This window comes from Brachypodium distachyon, chromosome 4, assembly GCF_000005505.3.
Source record: "Brachypodium distachyon strain Bd21 chromosome 4, Brachypodium_distachyon_v3.0, whole genome shotgun sequence".
NCBI lineage: Eukaryota > Viridiplantae > Streptophyta > Magnoliopsida > Poales > Poaceae > Brachypodium > Brachypodium distachyon.
The window spans coordinates 17,009,880-17,032,444 of NC_016134.3; the positions used below are offsets into that span (position 1 = coordinate 17,009,880).

The 22,565-nt window shown below is 49.0% G+C and overlaps 1 protein-coding gene across 1 annotated transcript; it reads left to right on the forward strand.

Moving 5' to 3' along the window:
• The first annotated feature begins 948 nt into the window (after positions 1 to 948).
• On the forward strand, positions 949 to 7,496 carry LOC100836806 (E3 ubiquitin-protein ligase RNF25). The gene is made up of 7 exons (XM_003577400.3): positions 949 to 1,165; positions 3,966 to 4,004; positions 4,439 to 4,576; positions 5,149 to 5,288; positions 5,368 to 5,450; positions 6,223 to 6,380; positions 6,671 to 7,496. Exons 1-7 carry the CDS (start codon positions 1,019 to 1,021, stop codon positions 7,106 to 7,108), a joined length of 1,143 nt encoding a protein of 380 aa, XP_003577448.1. The 5' UTR covers positions 949 to 1,018; the 3' UTR covers positions 7,109 to 7,496.
• The last annotated feature ends 15,069 nt before the right edge of the window (positions 7,497 to 22,565 follow it).

The window sequence follows — 22,565 nt, forward strand, 5'->3', positions numbered from 1 at the left end:
TGAGAGCATGTCTCTGGTACCTTCCGCTCTCGTGATCTTGTACGAGAGATGATGAATTAGTGTTTTGGGACTTCATCGCAGGCAGGACGGAATCACGCCTAGGACAACTATAGCTCTAGCCCTAGGTGTGAGCCAGCTAATACATGTATATTGCAATGGTGACTTGGCAAAAGAACCTAATTAGCAACGGATTAGCCCTAGGCTTCCATACTTAGCCTAGTTTAGCCCTAGTCTTTAGACAATTCTAAATCCACCACTGATCAGGTCATCTACCGTCCAAGTCGAACGGTGCTGCATACTGCCGTTTTCGTAGTCTTCTTCAACTTTTCCAACAACACTACAGAACCCAGGACGAAATGGTGCAGTTGCGTCAAAGATATCTTTACTCCAATCGCAGACGGTGGTCTATCACCTTCGCACTGTGTTATTTGTTTTTCTCAATCTTTTTTTTTGCAGATTGTTTTTCTCAATCAACCGTTGATTTGTCGCAATCATTATCTTTAAATATGTATGTTTTTGTGCTCGTGTATTTTATCAATTGTAATGTGCATGTATCATAAGTTGCACAAACACACTTGCGCTGCTAAACAATGAGACCCACTTAAATGGCTAAGTGAGAAAAAAAATGCTAAAACAACTTATTCTAAAAAAGAAGATTTGAAAAACAGGTTTTATATTCTTATACGTGCAAGTGCAGAAGATATTGACACACTTTACTAGTAGTGAAAATAAGGTGAGACCAAAGAGGCAATGAAGAGCTCTCCTGTTCATAAACCTCACGGCTCGTCGGCACACCGCACACGGAAAAAAAGGCGCGAGTAGAGATTTCCGCGTGTGATCGGTACCGTGAGTCGTACGAAAACATCGGTTAGTCGCATTTGCGCAATTATATTGGGCTCAGCCTGGCAGCGAAATGGCCCAACTCCCACACAAGGTGAATACCCAACTTGCTCGAATAGTCCAATCGCTGGTCGAAAAAAAAAAACTTCCCCGGCCACCAGTCCACCGCTGAAAGGCAATGGCGGCGGCGGAGGAGGAAGAGGTGCGGCTGGAGGTGGAGGCGGTGACTGCGATGTACGGCGACGACTGCCGCGTGGTCCTCGACTTCCCTCCCCACCTCGTCGTCCACGTCCGTCCCAACACTGCCGACGATTCCTCGCAGCAGGTTCGTTTCGCATTCTCCCCATGCCCTCCACACCTAGACCGGCTCCACAGCATCCGGTCCCTCCCGATCATAGTGAGAGGGATTGCGCGTTTGGTTGATTGACATGCGGGCCTCTTTGTGTGGGAGTAGTCAGCTGTGGTCGGCGGTGGGGCTGCCGGTTCCGAACCCTAGCGAGTAGCTATGGGAAAACAGGAGGTGATCAATGGGTAGCTTAGGCCTCTGTGGATGGTCAGTCGTTCTTATATTACTGATTAGTTCTTAGGGTGTTTGGTACTGAGCCAGGATGCCTGCAGTCAATTGTTAGTATGGATTGCATAATCGTTCTAATTCTGCTGTATTAGCAGGCAAAAAAAATATTCTTGGGTTCTGAGTTACTAGTTCCACAAAAGTGCAAGTTATCAAGTATCCCTGACTCCTTTCTAGTATGTTAGGTACCTAAGCAAAATTCCCAATACCAAGGCAGGGCAGGTGAAAGACAAATGATTCTCTGTTTGTGGGAGCAATGAGCACCTGTCAAATGGGGGTTGGATGGATGACACCCTCAGTGGGCTCTCCTTGGTTGATCTCCAGTAGTTCATGGTTCTTTGGCGTGCAGTCGCTGCCTCTCATCTTTCCACCGAGGAGCCCGACTGCCTCGTCTATAGCTGGTCCCAGTATGGGATCTACTTGTACTTGTCTCGCTCCTGCGACAGGGCTTCCTTCATTGGCGCAACCGGTTGCCAATCCTGGTGGCTGACATGGAAGTCCTGGGCCTTGCGTAAGGTGAAAATTCTTCTTGTTGGCCTGCATCTACCGCTGTTGGACTGCAAATAGACTTGCATGCCGAGGTCTCCCTCATAATCCTGCACGCGTCCTCTGCGATCAATCCCCTGAGTCAATGCAGCACCTGCTGGTCGATTGCCCCTTCGTCAGGATGATCTCGCATATGGTCCTCTCTTGGATCCGAGCTCCCCTCAGAGCACCTAGCCTCGGCAATCCCCTCATCGATGGTGGCTCGGCATGAAGCTGCCTCCCCGAGGGCTGGGATGTCCACTAAGCCTTTGTACCTTTTTCCTTTTATCGCCCGCTTGGGTCTTTAATCAACCCCCCTACCTTTTCAATACACCGAGATACATAACTTTTGCGTTTTCCTGAAAAAACAAATACCAAGGCAACTGAGCAAAATTTGGAGATTCTATTTGGCGAACTAACACATTTGTTTCCTCTAATTAATCGTTGTGGGACCACTATTATGATATTATCCTTACATGCATTGGCCAATTCTGTACCGGTTGGGATTACAAGGAACAGCTGGCATGCAGGGTGGCATTAACTACTAACAAAGCTGTACATGATATAGAATGGGGGAAAGTTTAGAGTGGGGAGGATGGATCTGCACTACGACTCACAAACAGGAATTTTTGCGATTTAGTTAGCCGCCTTACAAACCTGAAAGGAGGGAGTATTATGTAGAAAACTGAGTCCCGGGGGCTGACTCTTAAAACAAGAGTCACTATGCTTAAGTAGATGTGGATTGCTCTTTACCTAGTTTCCCTAAGTGTTGACTGTCTATCATAGTGCTAATTTAGTCGGAACTTTCTTTTGCAATATGGTGTAGTTGTATCATGCAAGCAGGGATCTTTTGGTGTTCTGTACAGCTCAAGCTAGATAAATATTTACTTCAATTTTGACATGCAAGCTACATGCCGAGGGAAATTCAAGAGATCTTAGTTCACATGAAAAGTTCTTGACCCTTCCAGAATTATGCTTCAAAATGTGTTACTGTGATCTACAACCATCCATGCCTAGTTTTGCATTTTACTTGCATTTGCGCACTGTAGATGAAAATGCTTTATCTTTTTTTGTTAATAATCTTTGCACGTAATCCGTAGTAACTGTTTTTTAACCTGATAGTACTGCAAGCACAAAATGGACTATTCAATAAATAGTATTTATTCTTAATCTATCTGTCATGTGGGGTCAGCACTATACCCACAGGCACAAGCCCAAGCGGGACTCCACGGCACCAGATCAGGATTAGAGACAGACCTTTCTTATTTTAGGATTTGTTGCTTTCCTTATTCCCAAGTTATCTTGTTAGTTATTTGGAAAGGACCATTAGATTGAGTCCCTACAATAATCTGTTAGGGCCGGCTGTTATAAAGCCTGGCAGTTCCTTGTTTGGAGTATCAAAGAAATAAACACAGAAAAGGGAGGCTTGCCTCCACAACCCTATTTCCCCATCAGTCGCCACGGCGCCCAAACCCAAACTCCCTCGTCCCAGACCTCCCACAACCCATAGCCATCCTCTGAGAAACTTAGCCCCTGACACTATATATTAATAATTGGGGGTAGGTCCATGTTATACAGATATTTTTTGTTGTGGCATATAGTACGCAAGGCACGCCTACATGACTGCCACCTTACTTTCTTCTTTGCAATCACATGTCGCAAATGAAGTCAATCATAAGTCTACATTGTCCTCATATGTTGGAATTTTTTTGTTGTTGAACTTGCATGAAATGACAACAAGTAAATTTCAGCATGTCCTTGAGTGGGATTGAAAACATTAGATGGAAAACTATTTGGTTTGCCTTCCCATGAGTTTTGAAGTGTTTTTAACTTGTATGTGTTTGAAGGCATGGAGAATGCAATTTTATTTTATTTTTAATTAATATTTATAAACTTTATGTTTTACTCTATTCTTGGTATCCAACACAAAATTGTAGTGTGACCAATATTACCGTAATTTCACTTGCTTCTATTAAAAGGATTTATGCATATTTATTCTTATATTTTATGGCCAAATTCTCCTTTTCAGTTTGTGGAACTCTTTCTCGGAATTAAAGCATCTTCCCAGGTATGAATCTGTATGGCTTACCTCCTTTCTAGTTCTGATCTATCTTCTATTTACATGTTGGTGTTGCAGAATGAAATGTTCAACTCATTGACTTGCAAACATATTTTTCTTGGTGTGGTGAATTTTCATAGTTTTTATTTCCTTAATGTCTCTTGCAGCCTTGATCGACTGTTATCTAACTGTTGATCCTAAATCGATGTATCATTTCTTATCATGCCATTCGTTTTATCATAACAATAATTGTGCAACCACTAGGCGTTAAGTTGGTTAGCCATTTAAAAAAATATACCATATTTGTTTTAATTGCTTTTGTACAGTGACGGTACATTATATCCGAAAGAACCACCTGATGTTTTTTGCAACTACTTGGAGTTACGAAGCTTTTGCACTGTCTTATTGGTAACACTACATTTTTTTTGGCATTTGATTTACAGTATCCGAAAGAACCACCTGATGTTTATGCTGTGGAAAGCAAGGGTCTTGATGAGACTAGACAGGCATATCTTATTAGCAGCATCCAGAACAAGGCAAAAGAGCTTTCCTACTATCCCATGCTTGTGACTCTGTGTGAGGTATTCATTGTCTTTTCCTTTTTTCCAGTAGATAACAAGACTTGTTCCATACCATACTGTTTAACAGGAATTTGCATACTCGTATGTTAGTTTGGAGTTGAAACATTTGATAGTTGCATGTGTTTTTTGGGGTGCCACATGTGCTATAAGCATGGTATTAGATTCTCACTTGAATTCATACTCAATTCTCATATTGCAGAAGAAGGGGTAATATACAGTGCCATCAAAATAGTGCCCGATGTTACTCTGCAAACTATGAACTGTGTTATGTTTAGGAACTGTCAGATGATATTTGCAGCTTAAGGATTGCTATCAGATAACTTGCAGATTCTCCAATTTTTTTATTTTAGCAAGTGTATATAGCAAATTGAAACCAAGATGTGTGTTTAGATAATTATGAAATGAACACTAACATAAGCTCTCTCTCTCTCTCTCTCTGGATCCACATGCCTCCAGATCCAGTTCTCAGCGGGTATTCAGCTTTCTGTTACAGAAAGCTGTGCATAATATAATGGTTTGTTGTCAACAAGGCTGGATAATGGTTCTGTTTTTCACAGTAATTTCATTTGCAGGAAGCTGGAGAGATCCTCTCAAATATGAATCATCCAGCTGGGGATTGTCCACTGTGTCTATATCCTTTAGTCCCAGAGGATAAGGATGACTTTGCTTTGCCATTTATGAAGTTGATGTCATGCTACCACTGCTTCCACAGGTTGATGGCATGCCCTTGCTACATATATATACAAGTAGCTTATTCTCTCTAGATGTTGCTTAGTATGTTGTGACTGCAGTAACTGCATTATGAGATGGTGGGGATGGCTCCAACAGGATGATGTCACTTCTAAGCAGACTAGTACAGCAGTAACTACAGGAGGTACAAGAAGCATTTCTTTTCTTTCTCTTTTGAAAAGCTTTTGTTCTTTGTACACATTGCATGTAACAGTTTCATGCACTTTAAAACTGGATTGGTGACTAACATTGTAATATTTCTAAATAGAGAAATGAGTTGTTCATTCACTTGTTTCTTATAGAAAAAGTCGAGTGTATGATGTGTTTCGTGAATTTCCCCTAGGCTCTAATTTGTGGTTAGAGGATAACTATATTCTGGTATCATATTACTATTCTCCTGATAACCTAGGTCAGTGCTCCGACCAAATGTGTGGATAACGAGGCCACCTTCACAACCTTCTTAAAAGTCATGCAGCACATTACTGTTCTTTTAGGCGTCGAAAGAAACTTACTAATATAGTGCAGCACATTAATACTGTAAATGAACTATCAGCAGTGATAGAAGTTCTTAAATTACAGCACCACTCAGTTAAATTATCTTCATTGCAGCATACAGTAGGATGTTGGGAAATGGATTAGAAGGGCATGTTTGATATATATGGACCTTTATGTTTTTTCCACTTATGTTATCATCCTAGTAACTATAAATTCCATTTAAGCAAATATAAAATGTTTCAGAAGCCAACCTCTGCCCCCAAAGGGATGTGAGCTTGAACGTTAGCTGTTTTATTTGAAAGATATGAAACTGTTTGCTTTGTTCATTATTGGCAGTAATTTGGTGCATACCTTACTTGGTAAGGTAACATTTGTCCATTGGTTATATGTCACTAATGGTTAATCTTGTCTGTTGCTACTAGTTATTGATTCTTCTGGAGGGTTGGATTTGTCCAGATCAGGCAAGATATACAATGCAAATCATCACAAAGGATTTTGTCCAGTTTGCCGCAAAGTGTTTGATGAGAAGGATATCAAGCATGTTCATGATCTGTTGGATGCAAACACTTCTCAACTGATGGTATGATGTATCGAACATTATTCAAGTACAAGTAAACCATTTCAACATTTCCAGGCCTTGTCAGTTTTGTATTTAGAGACCAAAGCTCTTGCCCTCCATCAAATTTTCATACTTTGCTGTGCAACTATCTTATTGTTAATAAACTAATCATACATATTTAGTTTCATCCAGAAACTTCTTACCCTTTTATAATTCTCGATCCACTTAATGAATTTAAAGTATGTCACCCTCTTGGGATGGCACACCTCAGGGGAATCCATTATAATTGTCTTTTATTCTTTCACCTATAGGGGTCTTTAACAATTGATCTGGAAGACGATGATAAAGAATTGCTCTATTCTGAGGCAGAGAACAAGAGGAGAGAAAAGTTTGGGTCATTGTTTAATCTGCAACAAGAACGGAATGGTCTGATTGAACCAAAGAAAGACCTTGCCATACAGCCTGGAATGTATCTTTCTCTTCCTCCTATTGAGCCAACCACAACTGAAGCAGACAGCACCAATTCCTGCGAAGAAAACACAACTTCAACTTCAGAAACAGATCCAGGCAGCATGGGAAACAACACTGGCAGCCGGAATAAGCAAAACAATTCAGGGCACCGAAGGAGAAACCGAGCTTACGTTCCCAAAAGACAACCTCAGGGCCAATCTACTGGGCAGCAGTGGCAGAGAGGCCAATCTGCTGGGCAACAATGGCAGAGGAAAGACACAGGCAATTCACAACAATAGCATTATCCCAACGTGGATGTGGAGGTTAGTGAGATTTTTTTTTATCAGCCATGTATATTGATGGAATACTGTGGTCACAAAGATAAAATTGTACTGGAGTTCATGTCACCGCAGAATTGAAGCTAGATTCTGTCGTCATCACACCACCATTTCGATTATTATAGTTACACCACAGAAGAATTTGACAGCCAGTTTGTGCAGTTAGCCTGCCCAACCCATTGGAGGCAACATCTAGATTCATATCCAGTGCTGTATGAACATGCTTCAATGGATACATATTAGGGCCCTGCTTAAACTATGAAACCTAGCATGCTTCAACTGAAATATGAAACCTGGCATGCTTCAGCTGAAATATCAAACCTGGGAAGTTTCTTGTTTTCTGCTGAAATTGAAATGTGTCCTGTGAAATCCGTGCAGAGTTCCTGTGCTGCAAGCCCAAGCCGGCGGTTTTTGTTTCATTTGTTCCCACTCAATTTAGGGCATTTTTGTTTAATAAGAGCTTTGCTGTGATTCCCAATGATGGACTAGTCCTACTACCTTCTAACATCTCAAATTTTCAAAACCCTTCATATGCATTTCATTCATAAGCATCATGTCATCTTTGCATTTAACTACAGTTAAAACTTAAAACGCACTAACAAAAGTGTTTTTATTTGAATCTGGCTTTTCATCTTTCTTTTGGTTAATTGTATTTTAACCCATGAGGGTTTTGACATAAAAAGAGGGTTTAATGCATTTATAAAGCTACCCCATATCTTGGCATTTCAATTTGATTTTAAACACTAATTATTTTAATAGCTAAAAAGCCTTAAAGACTAGTTTATAGGCAAAAGTATTTTTTAAATATTTTATTTTGAGGGAATTCTTGTCCCAAAAGTTGAATCATATAAAAATATGATTTTACAAATTTTGTTGCATTTTATTTGATTTGAATTGGAACTTTGAATCAAAAATTGGTATTCAAAAACAGAAAATAGAAAAAGAAAAAGGAAAAAAAAGAAAAGAAACGGCCGGCCCGGCTAAATGGGCCGAACCGGCCCACCTAACGCGCCTGACCGCACCAGGCCGCAGCCCCGCGCGCGCGCCCGAACCGCCTGCCACTGACAGGTGGGCCCCCGCAGTCAGCCGTCGTCTTTGTCTCCAACTGCACGCCGAAGTTCCCGGCCACGACCGCGTCTGAACCGCGCACGACTCCGCCCGTTTTCTCCGCGCACGCAGTCCCATCTTCGATTTTGAGCGCGTCACCCCGAAGCCCATGACCCCCTCTCTCTTTGCCCCCTCCACTTTCGCCCGATTGCGCTCCCACCTTGCCGGAATTCCTCGCCGTTTTTCGCCAGTGCCGTCGCCTTCATGAGCTCGCCGCCGACGACTCGGTGAGTCCCTCGCGCCGCCGCCTACTTTCTCTTCCTCTCTCCCTGGCGCTGCTTGTGACGCGGTTGATTTCGTTTTTGGAGTTCCGCAGCCGTCGCCCGTCGTCCGCCCGAGCTCCGCCGTCGCCGCCGACCTCCGGTCGTCCTAGACGTCGCCGTCGTCGCCCCCGAGCTTTGCCACCGCCGTCATCTTCCTCACCGGAGCGAGCCGCGTCATCCCCGCCGCTTCCCGAGCCTGCAGCCTTGCCGGAACCGCCGCGTCGCCGTCTTCCGTTGCCGCCGCCGCTCGCCGGATCCCTAGCGCCGCCGCCGGTAAGCCCCAATCCTTCACATCGTTCGATCTAGGTTAGACGGCCCTGATTAAATCACTTACCCGAACCGGTACCGGCCAGTAAAATCGCGCCACGTCTCGCCCATTAAAATTATAACTTAATTCTCGGCCGAATTTATTTAGTAGTTTTGCAGAAAAGCCCCTGGAACTTCAAATCATCATATCTTTTAAACCGTTTGACCAAACATAAAGTTCTATACCTTTCTGGAATCCTCACAACATGTAGAATCTTTTGGCATAGTTTAATTTTGACTTTGAACAACTTTAACCGAACCAAATTGCAGGATGCTTAATTATGGTTTAAAAATTCATATGAATCATTTCAAACTAGTTTTGAACATGTTAGCATGTTGAAAAATGTTTTGAGTATACTCTCTGTCCATTAGGACCAGAGGGGAAATTATTTTGTAAACAATATTGCCACACCAAAATTAATCTTGCACCATGCCTTGTAAAAAGCAAATAAGCTTTTAATTAAAGCTCACCTTTGTTTTGTACAAAGCAAGCATCTTATTATTATTGTATAATCTGTCCAAACCTTTTGTGAAGCTGCTTAAAACAGAAACTAAACATGTTAAGTTTAGAACCAAGCTAAGTGTGCATCATAATGACAATTGCATCATAGCATGTTTTTGTATTGAATAGCATGTTTATGTGTGTGTGTGTATTCTGTTATCTTAGATTTTGTGGATTGTGAGCCTTGTTGTTGCGAAGAGTGCGAGAACTACCACAACCTTGGACAAGGCAAGTTCACTTTGATCATCTTCCAAATATTTTTACTATGCACTAGTTGCTTTATTAATTGCATTAGGAATATTATTTGTACCTCTATGCTAGCTATAAATCCCAGGTAGTATAGTTTTACCCTTGTCAATACCTTGCTACCAATTTGCCATCGATTGTAGTTGAATGCTAAGCAATGGTAGTAACGTGGGGGAAATTACTACATTATGATAATGTTAAGTCTATGGAGAAATGAGATGTTTTATTAGAGTAAGGCAAAACAATTAATTTAATGAACCATCCTGGGTGGACGGCTGGGTGGACGGCTTTGAGGATTTAGAGGTTATGCGACGTCAGGTCCATTTCTATGGGTCCATTTCTATGAGTCGTCTCTCCATGTCTATGAGAGTGCCTGCGTCGCAAATGTGGAATGCCACCTGGGGTAACCGAGACTGGACTAGTTTCCTATTTAGTAGCTTCCAGTACAACCACATGCTAAATGGGCTCTGTCGAGAATAGAGTATGTTGTATGAACCTAGACTCGAGGAATTGTACTGAGGTAGCCTGTGTAAGGGGAGCGTGATTCTCTCGTGGTGTAGGGAATTACTTCTGAAAATCTCGTAATCGACGCCGTTGCTACTCTACCCTGAGGACAGCAAAGGATTAACCCGTCGGTTTCTTGTGGGGAATTTGTACAACCTCTCGAGAATGTCAAACTAAGTACTTAGCCGTGTCCCCGGTCGTGGACAATTTTGAGCAACTGGATGGTGGAGCTGTAAGGAAAGTCTCACTCATTCTAATTTCTTAATAAAATGAATGGTTTGAACTTGGGTTTAGGAGCATTGATGTGTCTACTCAATGTCCTTAGTTTAATAGGAGCATGGGTGTGTCTACCCCACGTCCATTAGTGATAAAATTATTTGACTAAAATGATAGGATTAAACAATTAAGTTTTTATGCAAATAGCCTGAACCCCACCATGCCAGATTATGCATGTACTTGGTAGGTTCTGATAACTCCTAGTGATCTTGCCAATACATTCAATGTATTGACCCTAGTGGCTGCATCGTTTAATGATGCAGGAAGCTCCGACGAAGAGTAAGGGTACGTTCTGGTCTTTGGGTTGCGGGCCTACATTCTAACACGCTCTCACTGTGGTGTTGATGTAGCCCTTGTATGTTTCGCTTTCCGTTGTTAAACTATTGTTTTAATTCCAGCTAACCCATGGGGTTATGCAAGTTTGTAAGTACTCTTAAATTCTGTCGTAGCACGGGGCTTTGACACCGGGGATGCGCGAGCACCCCCTTCTTGGTTCGGCAGTGGGTGACGGGGATCGCTCCGGCAATCGCCGGCGGGGCCAATGCGAAGCGCGCCAGCACACAATGAACACGGACGCGCGTTTTACCCAGGTTCGGGCCACCCGGAGGTGTAAAACCCTACGTCCTGCTTGTCTGAGCTTGTATTGACGGAAAAAACCGGAGCTTGCAAGTTGCCGGGAGGAGCCCCCGGGTGGTCTCTTTTTGGCTAAGTATCCTTTGCTACTTTGGGCTACCGCTAGAGTGGTACTATGAGCTGGTCCAACGACCGAACGAACCCCTTTGATCGTTGGCGGGGGACCCCGCCGTTACGGACGGAGTAGTGGGTGCGAGATTTCCGCCGTAACCTCCCCCTTTAACATGGGAAGTTAAGACACTCTTCGCATTATCCCCACGATTCGTATTTATCCCAGCGCACCCGTGGGGTGCGGATGCGACCGTTACTGAGCACTGGGTGCTATAAGGTCCCACTGCTGCGCCGAGGGGTAAACACTTAGCCCCCCAGTCTTTCTCCTCTGCCTTCTGATTCCTTGCGCCCAGGAACCTTGCCAGCTTCCGCTCACGCTCCCCATGGCGCCCCCCACAACCAGGAAAGGAAAGGAAGGGAAGGCCCCAAAGAAGCCGGCGGCCAGCAAGGCCGCCGCAGATAAAGAGCAGAAGAAGCGGGCGATGAGGGCCACGCTCACCTTCTACCAGCCCGGGTACAACGGCGAGGCGCTGGACAAGATCCGGCACGCCGTTGCCTCCGGGTTCAACAAGTACGGGGAGACCCTGATCTTCCCCGCCAGTGCCGACCACCAGGAAAACGACTTCCGGGTGTTCGGGCGCTTCATCCTTGCAGGGTTAGTGCCGCCGTTCTCCCTATTCCTCCATGCGCTCATGGAGTCGTATCAGTTGCGGGTGGCGCAACTCCACCCCTCCTCCCTCTATCTCCTCGCCATCTTCCAGTTCCTCTGCGAGGCATTCGTCGGAGTAATGCCGTCGGTGGCGTTATTCCGGCACTACTTCTACCCCCGCATCGATAACGCGAACGCGATGTCGTCAGGGATGGTGTTCCGCGCCCGCGACCGGCTGAAGTCCAAGTTCATCGTCCGGTCGGAGAAGAAGACCGACAAGGAGTGGCGGGACGACTGGTGCTGGGACCGCGTGGAAGACCCCGAGGAGTTCATCTACGCGCCCATCGAACTGCCGCAACCCAACGACGGCTGGCGGGTACCACCGCGACGCCGATCTCCTCCCCATCATGGAGAAGATCAAGGCCCTGTGGCTAGCGGGGCTCACCGACGTCGATGTGGCGCGCACCTTCATCAGCCGGCGCGTCGCGCGCTCCACCTGCTCTCCCGCCCCGCGTGGATGTATACGGGGTCCGGGGACAGGACACGCCTCCATCGCGGGGGCGTGGACCGGGAATCACTCCAGGTGTGGGTGAAGGGGATCTCCAGCGAGGACGTCCCCATCACGGGGTTGCCGCCGGGGGTCATCTCCCTCCACGCCGACGTTCCGGGGCTGACCGACATCATCGCCTCCTTCCCGCCCTGCAATGAGTGGGGGCTGATAAACGATTCCCCCACTAGGACCCCGCGTGCTCCTCCGCCTGCACCTCGCGGGAAGCAGGTGCTTGAAGAGAGAGGGGGCGAGTCGGAGGTCAGCTGGCCCTCCATTCCGTCCTCTGACGACGAGGTGGCCCAGCCTGCCGCGCCCGGGTTGTCATCCCCGTGGACGTCGAGGAGGAAGAGGAGGATGACGCGCCCCTGATCGTGTGCAAACCAAGGGCGCCTGCAGCGGTAGCGACCACCTCCGCAGCGCGGCGGCGGCCACCGGCAGCGCGGCAGTCACCACCCCAGCAGCGGCCCCCGGCAGCGCGGCGGCGACCACCTCCGCGGTGGCCGCCAGTGCCGCGGCAACTCCCTCGATGGCTCCCGCGACGCCCCGGGCTGCGGCGACCTTACGGGCGCTCACGGACCTGCCTGCGCGGGGGCTCTTCCGAGGCTTCAAGCTCCAGCTCAACCTCTCAAAGGACGGCTCGCCGGCTAGCGCCGGTAAGAGGGGGAGGGCTGATTCACCTCCTGCCGCGCCGAGCAAGAGGGCGCGCATGCAGGCTGGCAGCAGCGCCGCCCCGGCCGACGCGGGGGCCCGCGGCGCCACTGCTGCGCCTGCCGCCGACCCGGCCCCGATGGAGGTGGCGCCGGCAACAGGTCCCGCATCTTACCCCGCTCCTTTGCTTTCATCCCCTTTGCTAGTAGATCCGCAACCGTACTATCATCTCTACCTGTAGGCGACGTCCCGCCCGCAGCAGGCGTCCCGGCAATGGCGGCCGGAACGGAGAAGGAAGCTCCTCCCGCAAGCCCGGCGGCCCCGCAAGGTACTCGTCCAGAGCCTCCCGCGTCCGCCCCTGAGTTACTCGGCTAGCCCTTCGGACCTTATCCCTTCTTTCTGTTGCAGGCCCGACCACGCTCGCGCCAGGAGCGGGCGCCGCTGTGATCGACCTTGACCCTGTCGTCAGGGTCGCGGGGACGGCGGAGGAACTGGAGGTAACCCCCACGCCAAGCCCCACCGCGCTGGCCGCAACAGTGGCGGCAACCACCGCCGCCACCGAAGCGGCGCTCGACGACGCGCCGGCGGCCGCCGGCGCAGACTCTTCGGCCAACCAGCAGAAGGCGGCCCCTGCTGGGGGCGCGGAAACCCCACTAGCCCCGCAACCCTCAGGCGCGGGTTCGGGGGAGGCTGCAACGGAGGACCAATAGGACGCGCCACCGCAGGCGGACGACCTCCTGCCCGGCCAGACAGTGGCGGCGGGCGCTTCGTCCACGTCGGCCGCCACCTCCAGCACGGACCTCGGCACCCTTGCCGGGGGTGGCTTGGAATCCCATCACTTGGGACCCGAGCATTTTCGACAGGGGGCACCGGTTCCTTGACGCCATCAAGGACCAACAGCTGGCCTTCGTCACCTCCTTCAACCAGGTGAGGAAGCACCACGAGATCGCCAAGAGTCTGCTCGGCGAGGTGCGACTGGCCGTGGAGAAGGAGCGGCAGGAACTCTCCCGGCTGCGGGAGAAAACACGCCTCGCCCAGGAGGAGGCACGCCTCGCCCGGGAAGCCCAGGACGAGGCCGCCATGCCGGTCGTCCCCGAGGAGGAGCTCTACCGGCGACTAGTGGCTCAGCGCGCCGAGCTCCAGGAAACCCTGGACTCGCTGGTGGCGGCGTAGGCGAAAGCCAAGAAGGAGCACGTGGAGGTGCTCGCCGAGGCTCAGGCTCGCATCAACGAGAAGAGCGACCTGATCAGCAGCTACCTCGGTCAGATCCAGGGCCTGCGCGGTAAGCTGGAGGTGCAGACCAAGGCTACGGAAGACGCGGTAACAATGGCAGCACGGCAGGAGGTAGAGCTCAATTCTACCAAGGTTAGGAGGGCCTGACTCGAGACCGAGCGGGCCACCGTTCGGGAGGAGCTCGTCAAGGCGGGCGAGGATAATGTGGCCAAGGCCGCACAACTCTCGGCGCAGGCGAGCCTCCTCCGCAAGACCAAGCACGCCGTGCATTTGGCTCGGACCAACCACGGCACGCTGATCGGGCAGCGGGAGCTGGAGACCAAGAAGCTGCTTGGAATCGCCCAATCGCTGCGTGACCTGCTGCCGCGGTTCAAACTGCAGGCTGCGCGGGTGGACGGGACGGACGTCACCACGCTGATCCCGTTTTTCTCCGACTCGGTGGCGAAGCTTTCGGCACTCGATGTGTGGATCTCCAAGTTCTGCAACGAGGAGATCGCCAATTGCGCCCGGGAGGTTGCCGGGATGATCCTTCCGAGGGTGCACCTCCGGCACCCTGAGTTCCCCTTCGAGACGCTGCTGGACGCTTGGTCGGACAGCGAGGATGCCCCCACCCACTGCCAGGCGGTGAGCGGGTTTGTCGACGAAGTGGTCGAACGGATGCAGCAGAAGCTAGACCCCGAGCCAGTGCCCGACGGAGGGCGCCGGCAACTAGTCGCCGCGGCCTCCAGCGGAAGCCGCCCCAATCAGTCGCCGCAGCCCCCTGTCGGCCTTCGTCGTTCCTTAGTGTTGTTTTCCTTTACTTTTGTTCCCTGCAAGTGTGGCGCCTGGCGCCGTTTAAACAATTAATGCCTTATTGGTCTATGCAACTATTCACTGCTTTCATTGATATAGTTCTCTGGTTCTGCTTAATCCTTGTTTCTTGTTCCCGGGGTTGCCTCGCGGGGTGGATCCCTTAGCCCTTTGTGTGTTATGCCTTGTGTTACCGGGGACTCGCGCGCCGCACACTCAACCGGACCAGGGACCCGGGGACGGACCCACAGTGCCGACCTGGGGCCAAGTAGTGGCGACAAGCCACTCCGCTTGCGGGATAGCTACTCCCAAGCATGTGCTCCCGGGACGGACCCGCCAGCCACACGAGGAGCGCACTCCCCCGCAAGCGTCCTTTCAACACCCTAGCCACACGCAGGGTTTGGGCCATGCTAGCGAGGCAAGGTTCAGTTTTAGACAGTTTACCGTTCAAGTTTATGCACTTAGTTTTTCGTTCGTTCCTGTGCTTGGAATGCTTGCTGGAGGGACGCGGCAGGGATGCTATGGCAGTGCACCCATCGGTGCTAGGCACGGATGGCATGCACCACCATAGCGTCGCCGCGGCAGTCCTCGCCTTTGAATCCGCCTGTTTGAGGGATGCAGCAAGGATGCTGTGGTTGGGCAGCCGCCGGCTTCGGGCACCGATGGCTGCGCCACCACAGCACCCCCGCGGCAACCCTCGCCCTTGGAGACACTTTTCGGAGGGGTACGGCAGGAACGTTGTGGCGGGGCCGCCGCCGGCACTGAGCACTGGTGGCGGCACCACCACAGCGTCTCCGCGGCAACCCTCGCCTCGGAGTAGCCTGGTGGAGGGGTGCGACAAGGACGCGATGGCAGTGCACCCATCAGCACAGAGCACTGATGGCATGCACCACCATCGCGCCTCTGCGGCACCTCTCGCCTTTGCAGCCTCTTCCTTGGCTCCACTCTGAGCTGCTCCATGGCCAGCACGCCCTTTTATAGGCGCGGGGGAGGGGCTTGCCACCACACGCGCCGGGTCACTGCGGCACACGTGGCGCCACACCCCCTTGAAGTGCGGCACGGTCCTCGCCACCATGCATGCCAAGTTACCGCGGCACACGTGGCGGGTCCCTCCTGAAGCAGGGGCCTCGAAGTGCGGCGAGACCCTTGTAGTGCGGTCACTCCACACCACAGGGTGCCACTAAATTCCACAGCCCGTGGACGGTCCACGAGCGTTACAGTGTGCCGGATTCCACCTTTACCCTGCATGTCAGATTCTTACCAAACTCGAGATGCTGCAAATTTTTTTCGAAATTCACGAAAACACATAGCAACATGGATAACTCTCCTGCCTCCCAGCCCCCGGGCACAGAAGGGTCGATGCCAAACTTGGGTGTGAGCACTCTTACATTCCAAGACGCAGCGCCTGCGTGATGCACGTTGCGGTGAGCCCGGCAACTGCACGCCCCGTGTCGGAGTGATTCGGCAACGGGTTATCGTTTTCGAGGCTCCGGCAGCCCCCTGCTCACAACCAAGTATGGAAAGAGACTTCTGTGCACCTATAGCAGGAGACAGAAGGAGGAGAAACACGCAAATAATCGAGGCAACTTGAAATTCAGGGAACAACACTTATCTTCATTCATAGCAACTAGTGGTTTACAATCGGGGGTTGCCCGGCTACACTAGTTCGAGAGGCATGCTTCGGCGGCATCACCTGTGGGTCGGGCACTGCCGCTTCACGGGTAAAACTTGCGCAAGTGCTCAATGTTCCAGCTATTTTGCACCGGCAAGCCTTTTTCGGTTTCTAGTCGGACAGCCCCCGGCCTGGTCACCTGCACTACCCGAAAAGGGCCCTCCCATTTCGGAGCCAGCTTGTTCCTGGCCTTCGTTCCTTGTATCCGGCGCAGGACAAGGTCTCCGGTCTCGAGCTCCCGGGAACGGATCCGCCTGTCGTAATGACGATGGAGTTCCTGCTGGTAGCGCGCAGCTCGCACAGCAGCCCGGCATCGAAGTTCTTCGATGAAGTTTAGATCGTCAACCCTCTACTCGTGTTGGCTGGAGTCGCCGTACGCGCGTACCCAGGGAGATCCGTGCTTGAGCTCGAGGGGCAGCACCGCTTCTGCCCGGTAGACAAGGGCGAAAGGAGTCTCACCCGTTGCCCGACTAGGTGTGGTCCTGATTGACCACAGCACGGGATGGAGTTCTTCGACGCAGTGCTTCCCGTGGCCTTTGAGCTTGTCAAAGGTTCGCGTCTTGAGCCCCCGCAGCACTTCTGCGTTGACTCGCTCCGCCTGGCCGTTACTCCTTGGGTGAGCAGCCGACGCGAAGTGTATCTTGGTGCCCATGCCCTTGCAGTAGGCCTGGAACACCGCACTCGTGAATTGCATGCCGTTGTCGGTGATGATGCCGTTAGGCACACCAAACCGACACACAATGCTCTTGAAGAACTTGATGGCCGCCTGGGCGGTCACCTTCCGCACTGGTTCCACTTCCACCCACTTGGAGAACTTGTCGATGGCCACGAGCAGGTACTCGTAGCCGCCAACCGCTCTCGGCAGCTTGCCGATGATATCCAGCAACCAGACCGCGAACGGCCAGAAGGACGGAATGACTTGCAGGGCCTGCGCCGGTTGGTTGCTCTTCTTCGCATGGAACTGGCACGCCTCACACGTCTTCACCAGCTACTCCGCGTCGGCTAGGGCGATGGGCCAGTAGGAGCCGTGCCGAAACGCCTTGCCAGCCAGGGCCCAGGAGGCTACATGATGGGAGCATGTGCCTTGGTGTATCTCCTCCAGTAGCGCGCGCCCCTCGTCCTGGGGCCCGCAGAGTAGCTTGACTCCATTCGCACGCCTTCGGTAGAGGTTGCCGTCCACCATGGCGTACATCTTGGCTTCCCGGGCCACGCGCTCCACGGCAACGTCATCTTCCGGGAGGGCTTCTCCCTTTAGGTAGCGGGCGATATCCACCGCCCAAGGCAGGGTCTCCCTGCCAACGCATGCCACTGCGTTTGCGGCATGGACCTCCGCCACTGCGGGATTTCCTTCGGTTCCCGGGGAGGCTTCCCCGGCAGCCGGCTTGGGGGCGACCGAAGTGACAGAACACCCCCGCAGGAACCTTCCGGCGCTCCGCTACCAACTTGGATAGCTCGTCAGCCGTGAAGTTATCCTTCCGCTTGACGTGCTCAAACCGCAGGCCCTTGAACTTGCGTTCTAGCTTGCGGACTTCATCCACGTACGCTGCCATCTGCGGGCAGTCGTAGTCCTTGTTGACCTGGTTGATCACGAGTTGTGAGTTCCCTCGAACGACCAGGCGCTTGATATTCAGAGCGATTGCTGCCCGCAACCTGAAGAGCAGCCCTTCATACTCTGTCGTGTTGTTAGTGGAGTTGGGAAAATCGAGTTGGATGGCAAACCGCAACTGATCTCCTGTCGGCGACTCGATGACGACCCCGGCGCCGGCGCCCTGGAGGCTGAACGCGCTGTCGAAGTACATGATCTAGGATCGAAAGGCTTGGATGTAATCCTAGGAATGGATTGGTTAGCCAAGTATGAAGGACTCATAGATTGTGTCAGGAGGACAATTACACTCACAACCCCGGAAAAGAAGCGAATCCGCTTCAAGTCAACCTATGAATTTGAGATACCCAAGGTAAATTCTCTTAAGGGGGTTAGCCTAGAGGTTGTGCCGATTGTGAAAGAATATCCGGATGTGTTTCCAAAGGAATTACCAGGCATGCCACCTGACCGTGATGTAGAATTCCTTATCGAGTTATTGCCGGGAAGTGGACCTATCGCCAAGAGGCCGTATAAGATGGCAGTGGATGAGTTAAAGGAACTGAAGAAGCAACTCGCAGAACAGTTCGCAAAAGGATTCATTCGCCCTAGTTCATCACCCTGGGGAGCACCTGTTCTATTTGTTGAGAAGAAGGACAAGAGCCAAATGATGTGCATAGACTATCGTTCACTAAATGAGGTGACGATAAAGAACAAGTACCCCTTACCTATAATCAATGATCTATTCGATCAATTGAAAGGAGCCTGTGTATTCTTAAAGATCGATCTTCAATCGGGTTATTTTCAGTTAAAGATCCGAGAAGCGGATATACCCAAGACGACATTTACCACTAGATATGGCCTATATGAGTATACGGTGATGCCTTTGGACTAACCAATGCACCGGCATACTTTATGAATATGATGAATAAGGTATTCATGGAATAATTGGACAAGTTCGTCGTGGTGTTCATCGACGACATTTTGATTTACTCGAAGAGCAAAGAAGAACATGAAGAACATTTGCGTCTGATTATGGAAAAGCTTAGAGAACACAAGCTTTCTGCCAAATTCAGCAAGTGTGAATTTTGGTTATCCGAAGTAGGTTTCTTGGGACACATAGTGTCAGGAGACGGAGTTGCTGTTGACCCCGCTAAGGTAGCAGCGGTAACTGAATGGGAAGCCCCTAAGAACGTCGGTGATGTTCGCAATTTCTTAGGACTTGCTGGATACTACAGGAGATTCATTGAGAATTTCTCCAAGATAGCAAAACCCATGACTGAACTTTTGAAGAAAGAGAAGAAATTTGAGTGGACTGATAAGTGTGAAGAAAGTTTTCAAGACTTTCAAGTATACTGTGACGCCTCGCGTCTAGGATTGGGTTGTGTTTTGATGCAAGGAGGAAGAGTTGTGGCATACGCCTCACGACAACTTAAGAGTCACGACGGAAATTACCACACTCATGATTTGGAACTGGCGTCTGTAGTGCATGCACTCAAGACTTGGAGGCACTACCTCATGGGAAAGTATTGTGAATTGTTCACCGACCACAAGAGCATGAAATATATATTCACGCAGAAGGAGTTGAACTTGAGACAAAGGAGATGGTTAGAGTTAATCAAGGATTAAAATTTGAATCTGCAATACCATCCAGGCAAGGCTAACGTAGTAGCCGACGCTTTAAGCCTCAAGGGCTATGTCAACGGGCTTACAGCTGGAGAGTTACCCTCTGAATTGTGTGAGCAATTTAAGGACCTCAGATTAGAAATAGTTTCGGAGGTTACCTAGCTAACTTGGAGGTACAACCCACCTTGCTGGACAGAATTAGAGAAGTCCGGAAAGACGACTCAGAAATTAAAGAGATAAAGGATAATATGGTTGCCGAAAAGTCGAAAGGATTCATTGAGGATGACCAAGGTACCATATGGTTCGAGAAACGTGTTTGTGTACCACAGGACCCTAAGATCAGAAAGCTAATACTTCAAGAGGCTCACGATTCACCATACTCTGTTCACCCCGGGAACACAAAGATGTACATGGACTTGAAAGAAAGATTTTGGTGGACAGGATTGAAGCGAGATATAGCTGAGTATATTGCTCTGTGTGATGTATGTAATAGAGTCAAGGATGAATATCAGAAACCAGCTGGATTACTACGACCGTTGCCAGTACCAGGCTGAAAATGGGATAAAGTAGGCATGGATTTCATCACCGGCTTGCCGAGGACAAGGTCTGGTTATGATTCGATATGGGTTGTAGTTGACCGTTTGACCAAGGTTGCCCATTTCATACCTATGAAGACCACTTATACAAGTGCTCAGTTGGCCAAACGCTACATGTCTAGGATTATGTGCCTACATGGAGTTCCTAAAGAGATCGTCTCAGACAGAGGTACTCAGTTTACGTCAAGATTTTGGGGACAACTGCACGAGTCTCTAGGCACGAGACTAGAGTTTAGCACAGCGTTTCATCCACAGACGGATGGACAAACCGAAAGAGTGAACCAAATCCTCGAGGATATGTTAAGAGCTTGCGCTCTGGACTATGGTTCTAGTTGGGATGAGAATCTACCATATGCAGAGTTCTCATACAACAACAGTTTTCAATCAAGTATTGGAATGGCACCTTTCGAAGCTTTGTATGACAAGAAATGCAGAACACCTTTACTACGAGATGGAGTAGGAGACCGTAGTTTATTCAGATCCGACATGATAAAGGATGCCGAAGAGAAGATCAGGCTGATTTGAGACAGACTCAAGATAGCTCAATCCAAGCAAAAGAGTTATGCAGATTCCAAGCGTAGAGAAGTCACCTATGAGGTTGGTGACAGAGCGTGTCTCAGAGTTTCTCCAATACGCGGAGTTAAGAGATTTGGGATTAAAGGAAAACTAGCACCACGCTTTATTGGACCATACAAGATTTTAGCATGCCAAGGAGAGGTAGCTTACAAGTTGGAATCACCCGAAGTGTTGACAAGCGTCCACGACGTGTTCCACGCGTCGCAGTTGAAGAAATGTCACCCGGAAATGGCCGATACACCACTGAGGGATACAATTCCACTTGAAGAAGTCGAGATTCAAAGCGATCTCACTTATGAAGAGAAACCAATCAAGATCTTGGATACAGCTGAGAGGCATACTCGTTCCAAGACCATCAAATTCTGCAAGGTACAGTGGAATCACCGCACCGAAGAGTAAGCTACGTGGAACGCGAAGATGATCTTCGAGAAGACCACCCACACCTATTTGCTAACCAACAAGAATCTCGAGGACGAGATTCATCGTAAGGGGTTAGGTCTGTAACATCCCAAATTTTCAAAACCCTTCATATGCATTACATTCATAAGCATCATGTCATCTTTGCATTGAACTACAGTTAAAACCTTAAAGTTTAACTCCGAAAAACCCACTAACAAAAGTGTTTTTATTTGAATCTGGCTTTTCATCTTTCTTTTGGTTAATTTCATTTCAACCCACGAGGGTTTTGGCATAAAAAGGGGTTTAATGCATTTATAAAGCTACCCCATATCTTGGCATTTGAATTTGATTTGAAACACTAATTATTTTAATAGCTAAAAAGCCCTAAAGGCTAGTTTTATAGGCAAAAGTATTTTTTAAATATTTTATTTTGAGGGATTCTTGTCCCAAAAGTTGAATCATATAAAAATATGATTTTACAAATTTTGTTGCATTTTATTTGGTTTGAATTGGAGCTTTGAATCAAAACTTGGTATTCAAAAACAGAAAATAGAAAAAGAAAAAGGAAAAAAAAGAAAAGAAACGGCCGGCCCGGTGTAACATCCCAAAATTTCAAACTTTTATATGTGCATTGCATCCATGAGTATCGTGCCACAATTGCATATTTGAATTCAAAATTGAATCTCAAAAGAGCTTTAAAAGACTTTATTTACACCCATTTAAGCTTTGGATTTTCAAACCAATAGGGTTTATGTATAAAAGAGATTTAGTGCATATAAAAGCTATCCCATAATTTTTGGATAATTGTTTGGAGTTGGAAAAGTATTTTATTTAAATAGATATATGGCCCTAAAGGCATTTATAGGGCAAATGTATTTTTATATATTTTATTTTGAGGGGAAACTACTCCCAAAAGTTGTATCATGGTGGAACATGATTTTACAAATTTTCTGGAATTTGTTTGGACCAATTTGGAGTTCAAAATCAAAAGATATCAAAGAAATAAGAAAAACAGAAAAAGAAAAGGGCTAAAGGAAAAAAAAGAAGAGAAAAACCGGACCGGCCCGGCCAAATGGGCCGAACCGGCCTAGTCCGACCGCGCCCGACCGGCCTAGCCAGCCCGGCCGCCCGCGCGCGCGCGCGGAGACGCTGACAGGTGGGGCCCACCTGTCAGGCTCATCGTCTCCGTTTGGAAGGCGCCGTCGCCGTTCGA

Coding starts and splice junctions, on each gene's coding strand:
- LOC100836806 (XM_003577400.3), top strand. CDS start 1,019: ATGGCGGCGGCGGAGGAGGAAGAGGTGCGGCTGGAGGTGGAGGCGGTG. Junction 1,166..3,965: donor CCGACGATTCCTCGCAGCAG/GTTCGTTTCGCA, acceptor TCTCCTTTTCAG/TTTGTGGAACTCTTTCTCGG. Junction 4,577..5,148: donor TGCTTGTGACTCTGTGTGAG/GTATTCATTGTC, acceptor TTTCATTTGCAG/GAAGCTGGAGAGATCCTCTC.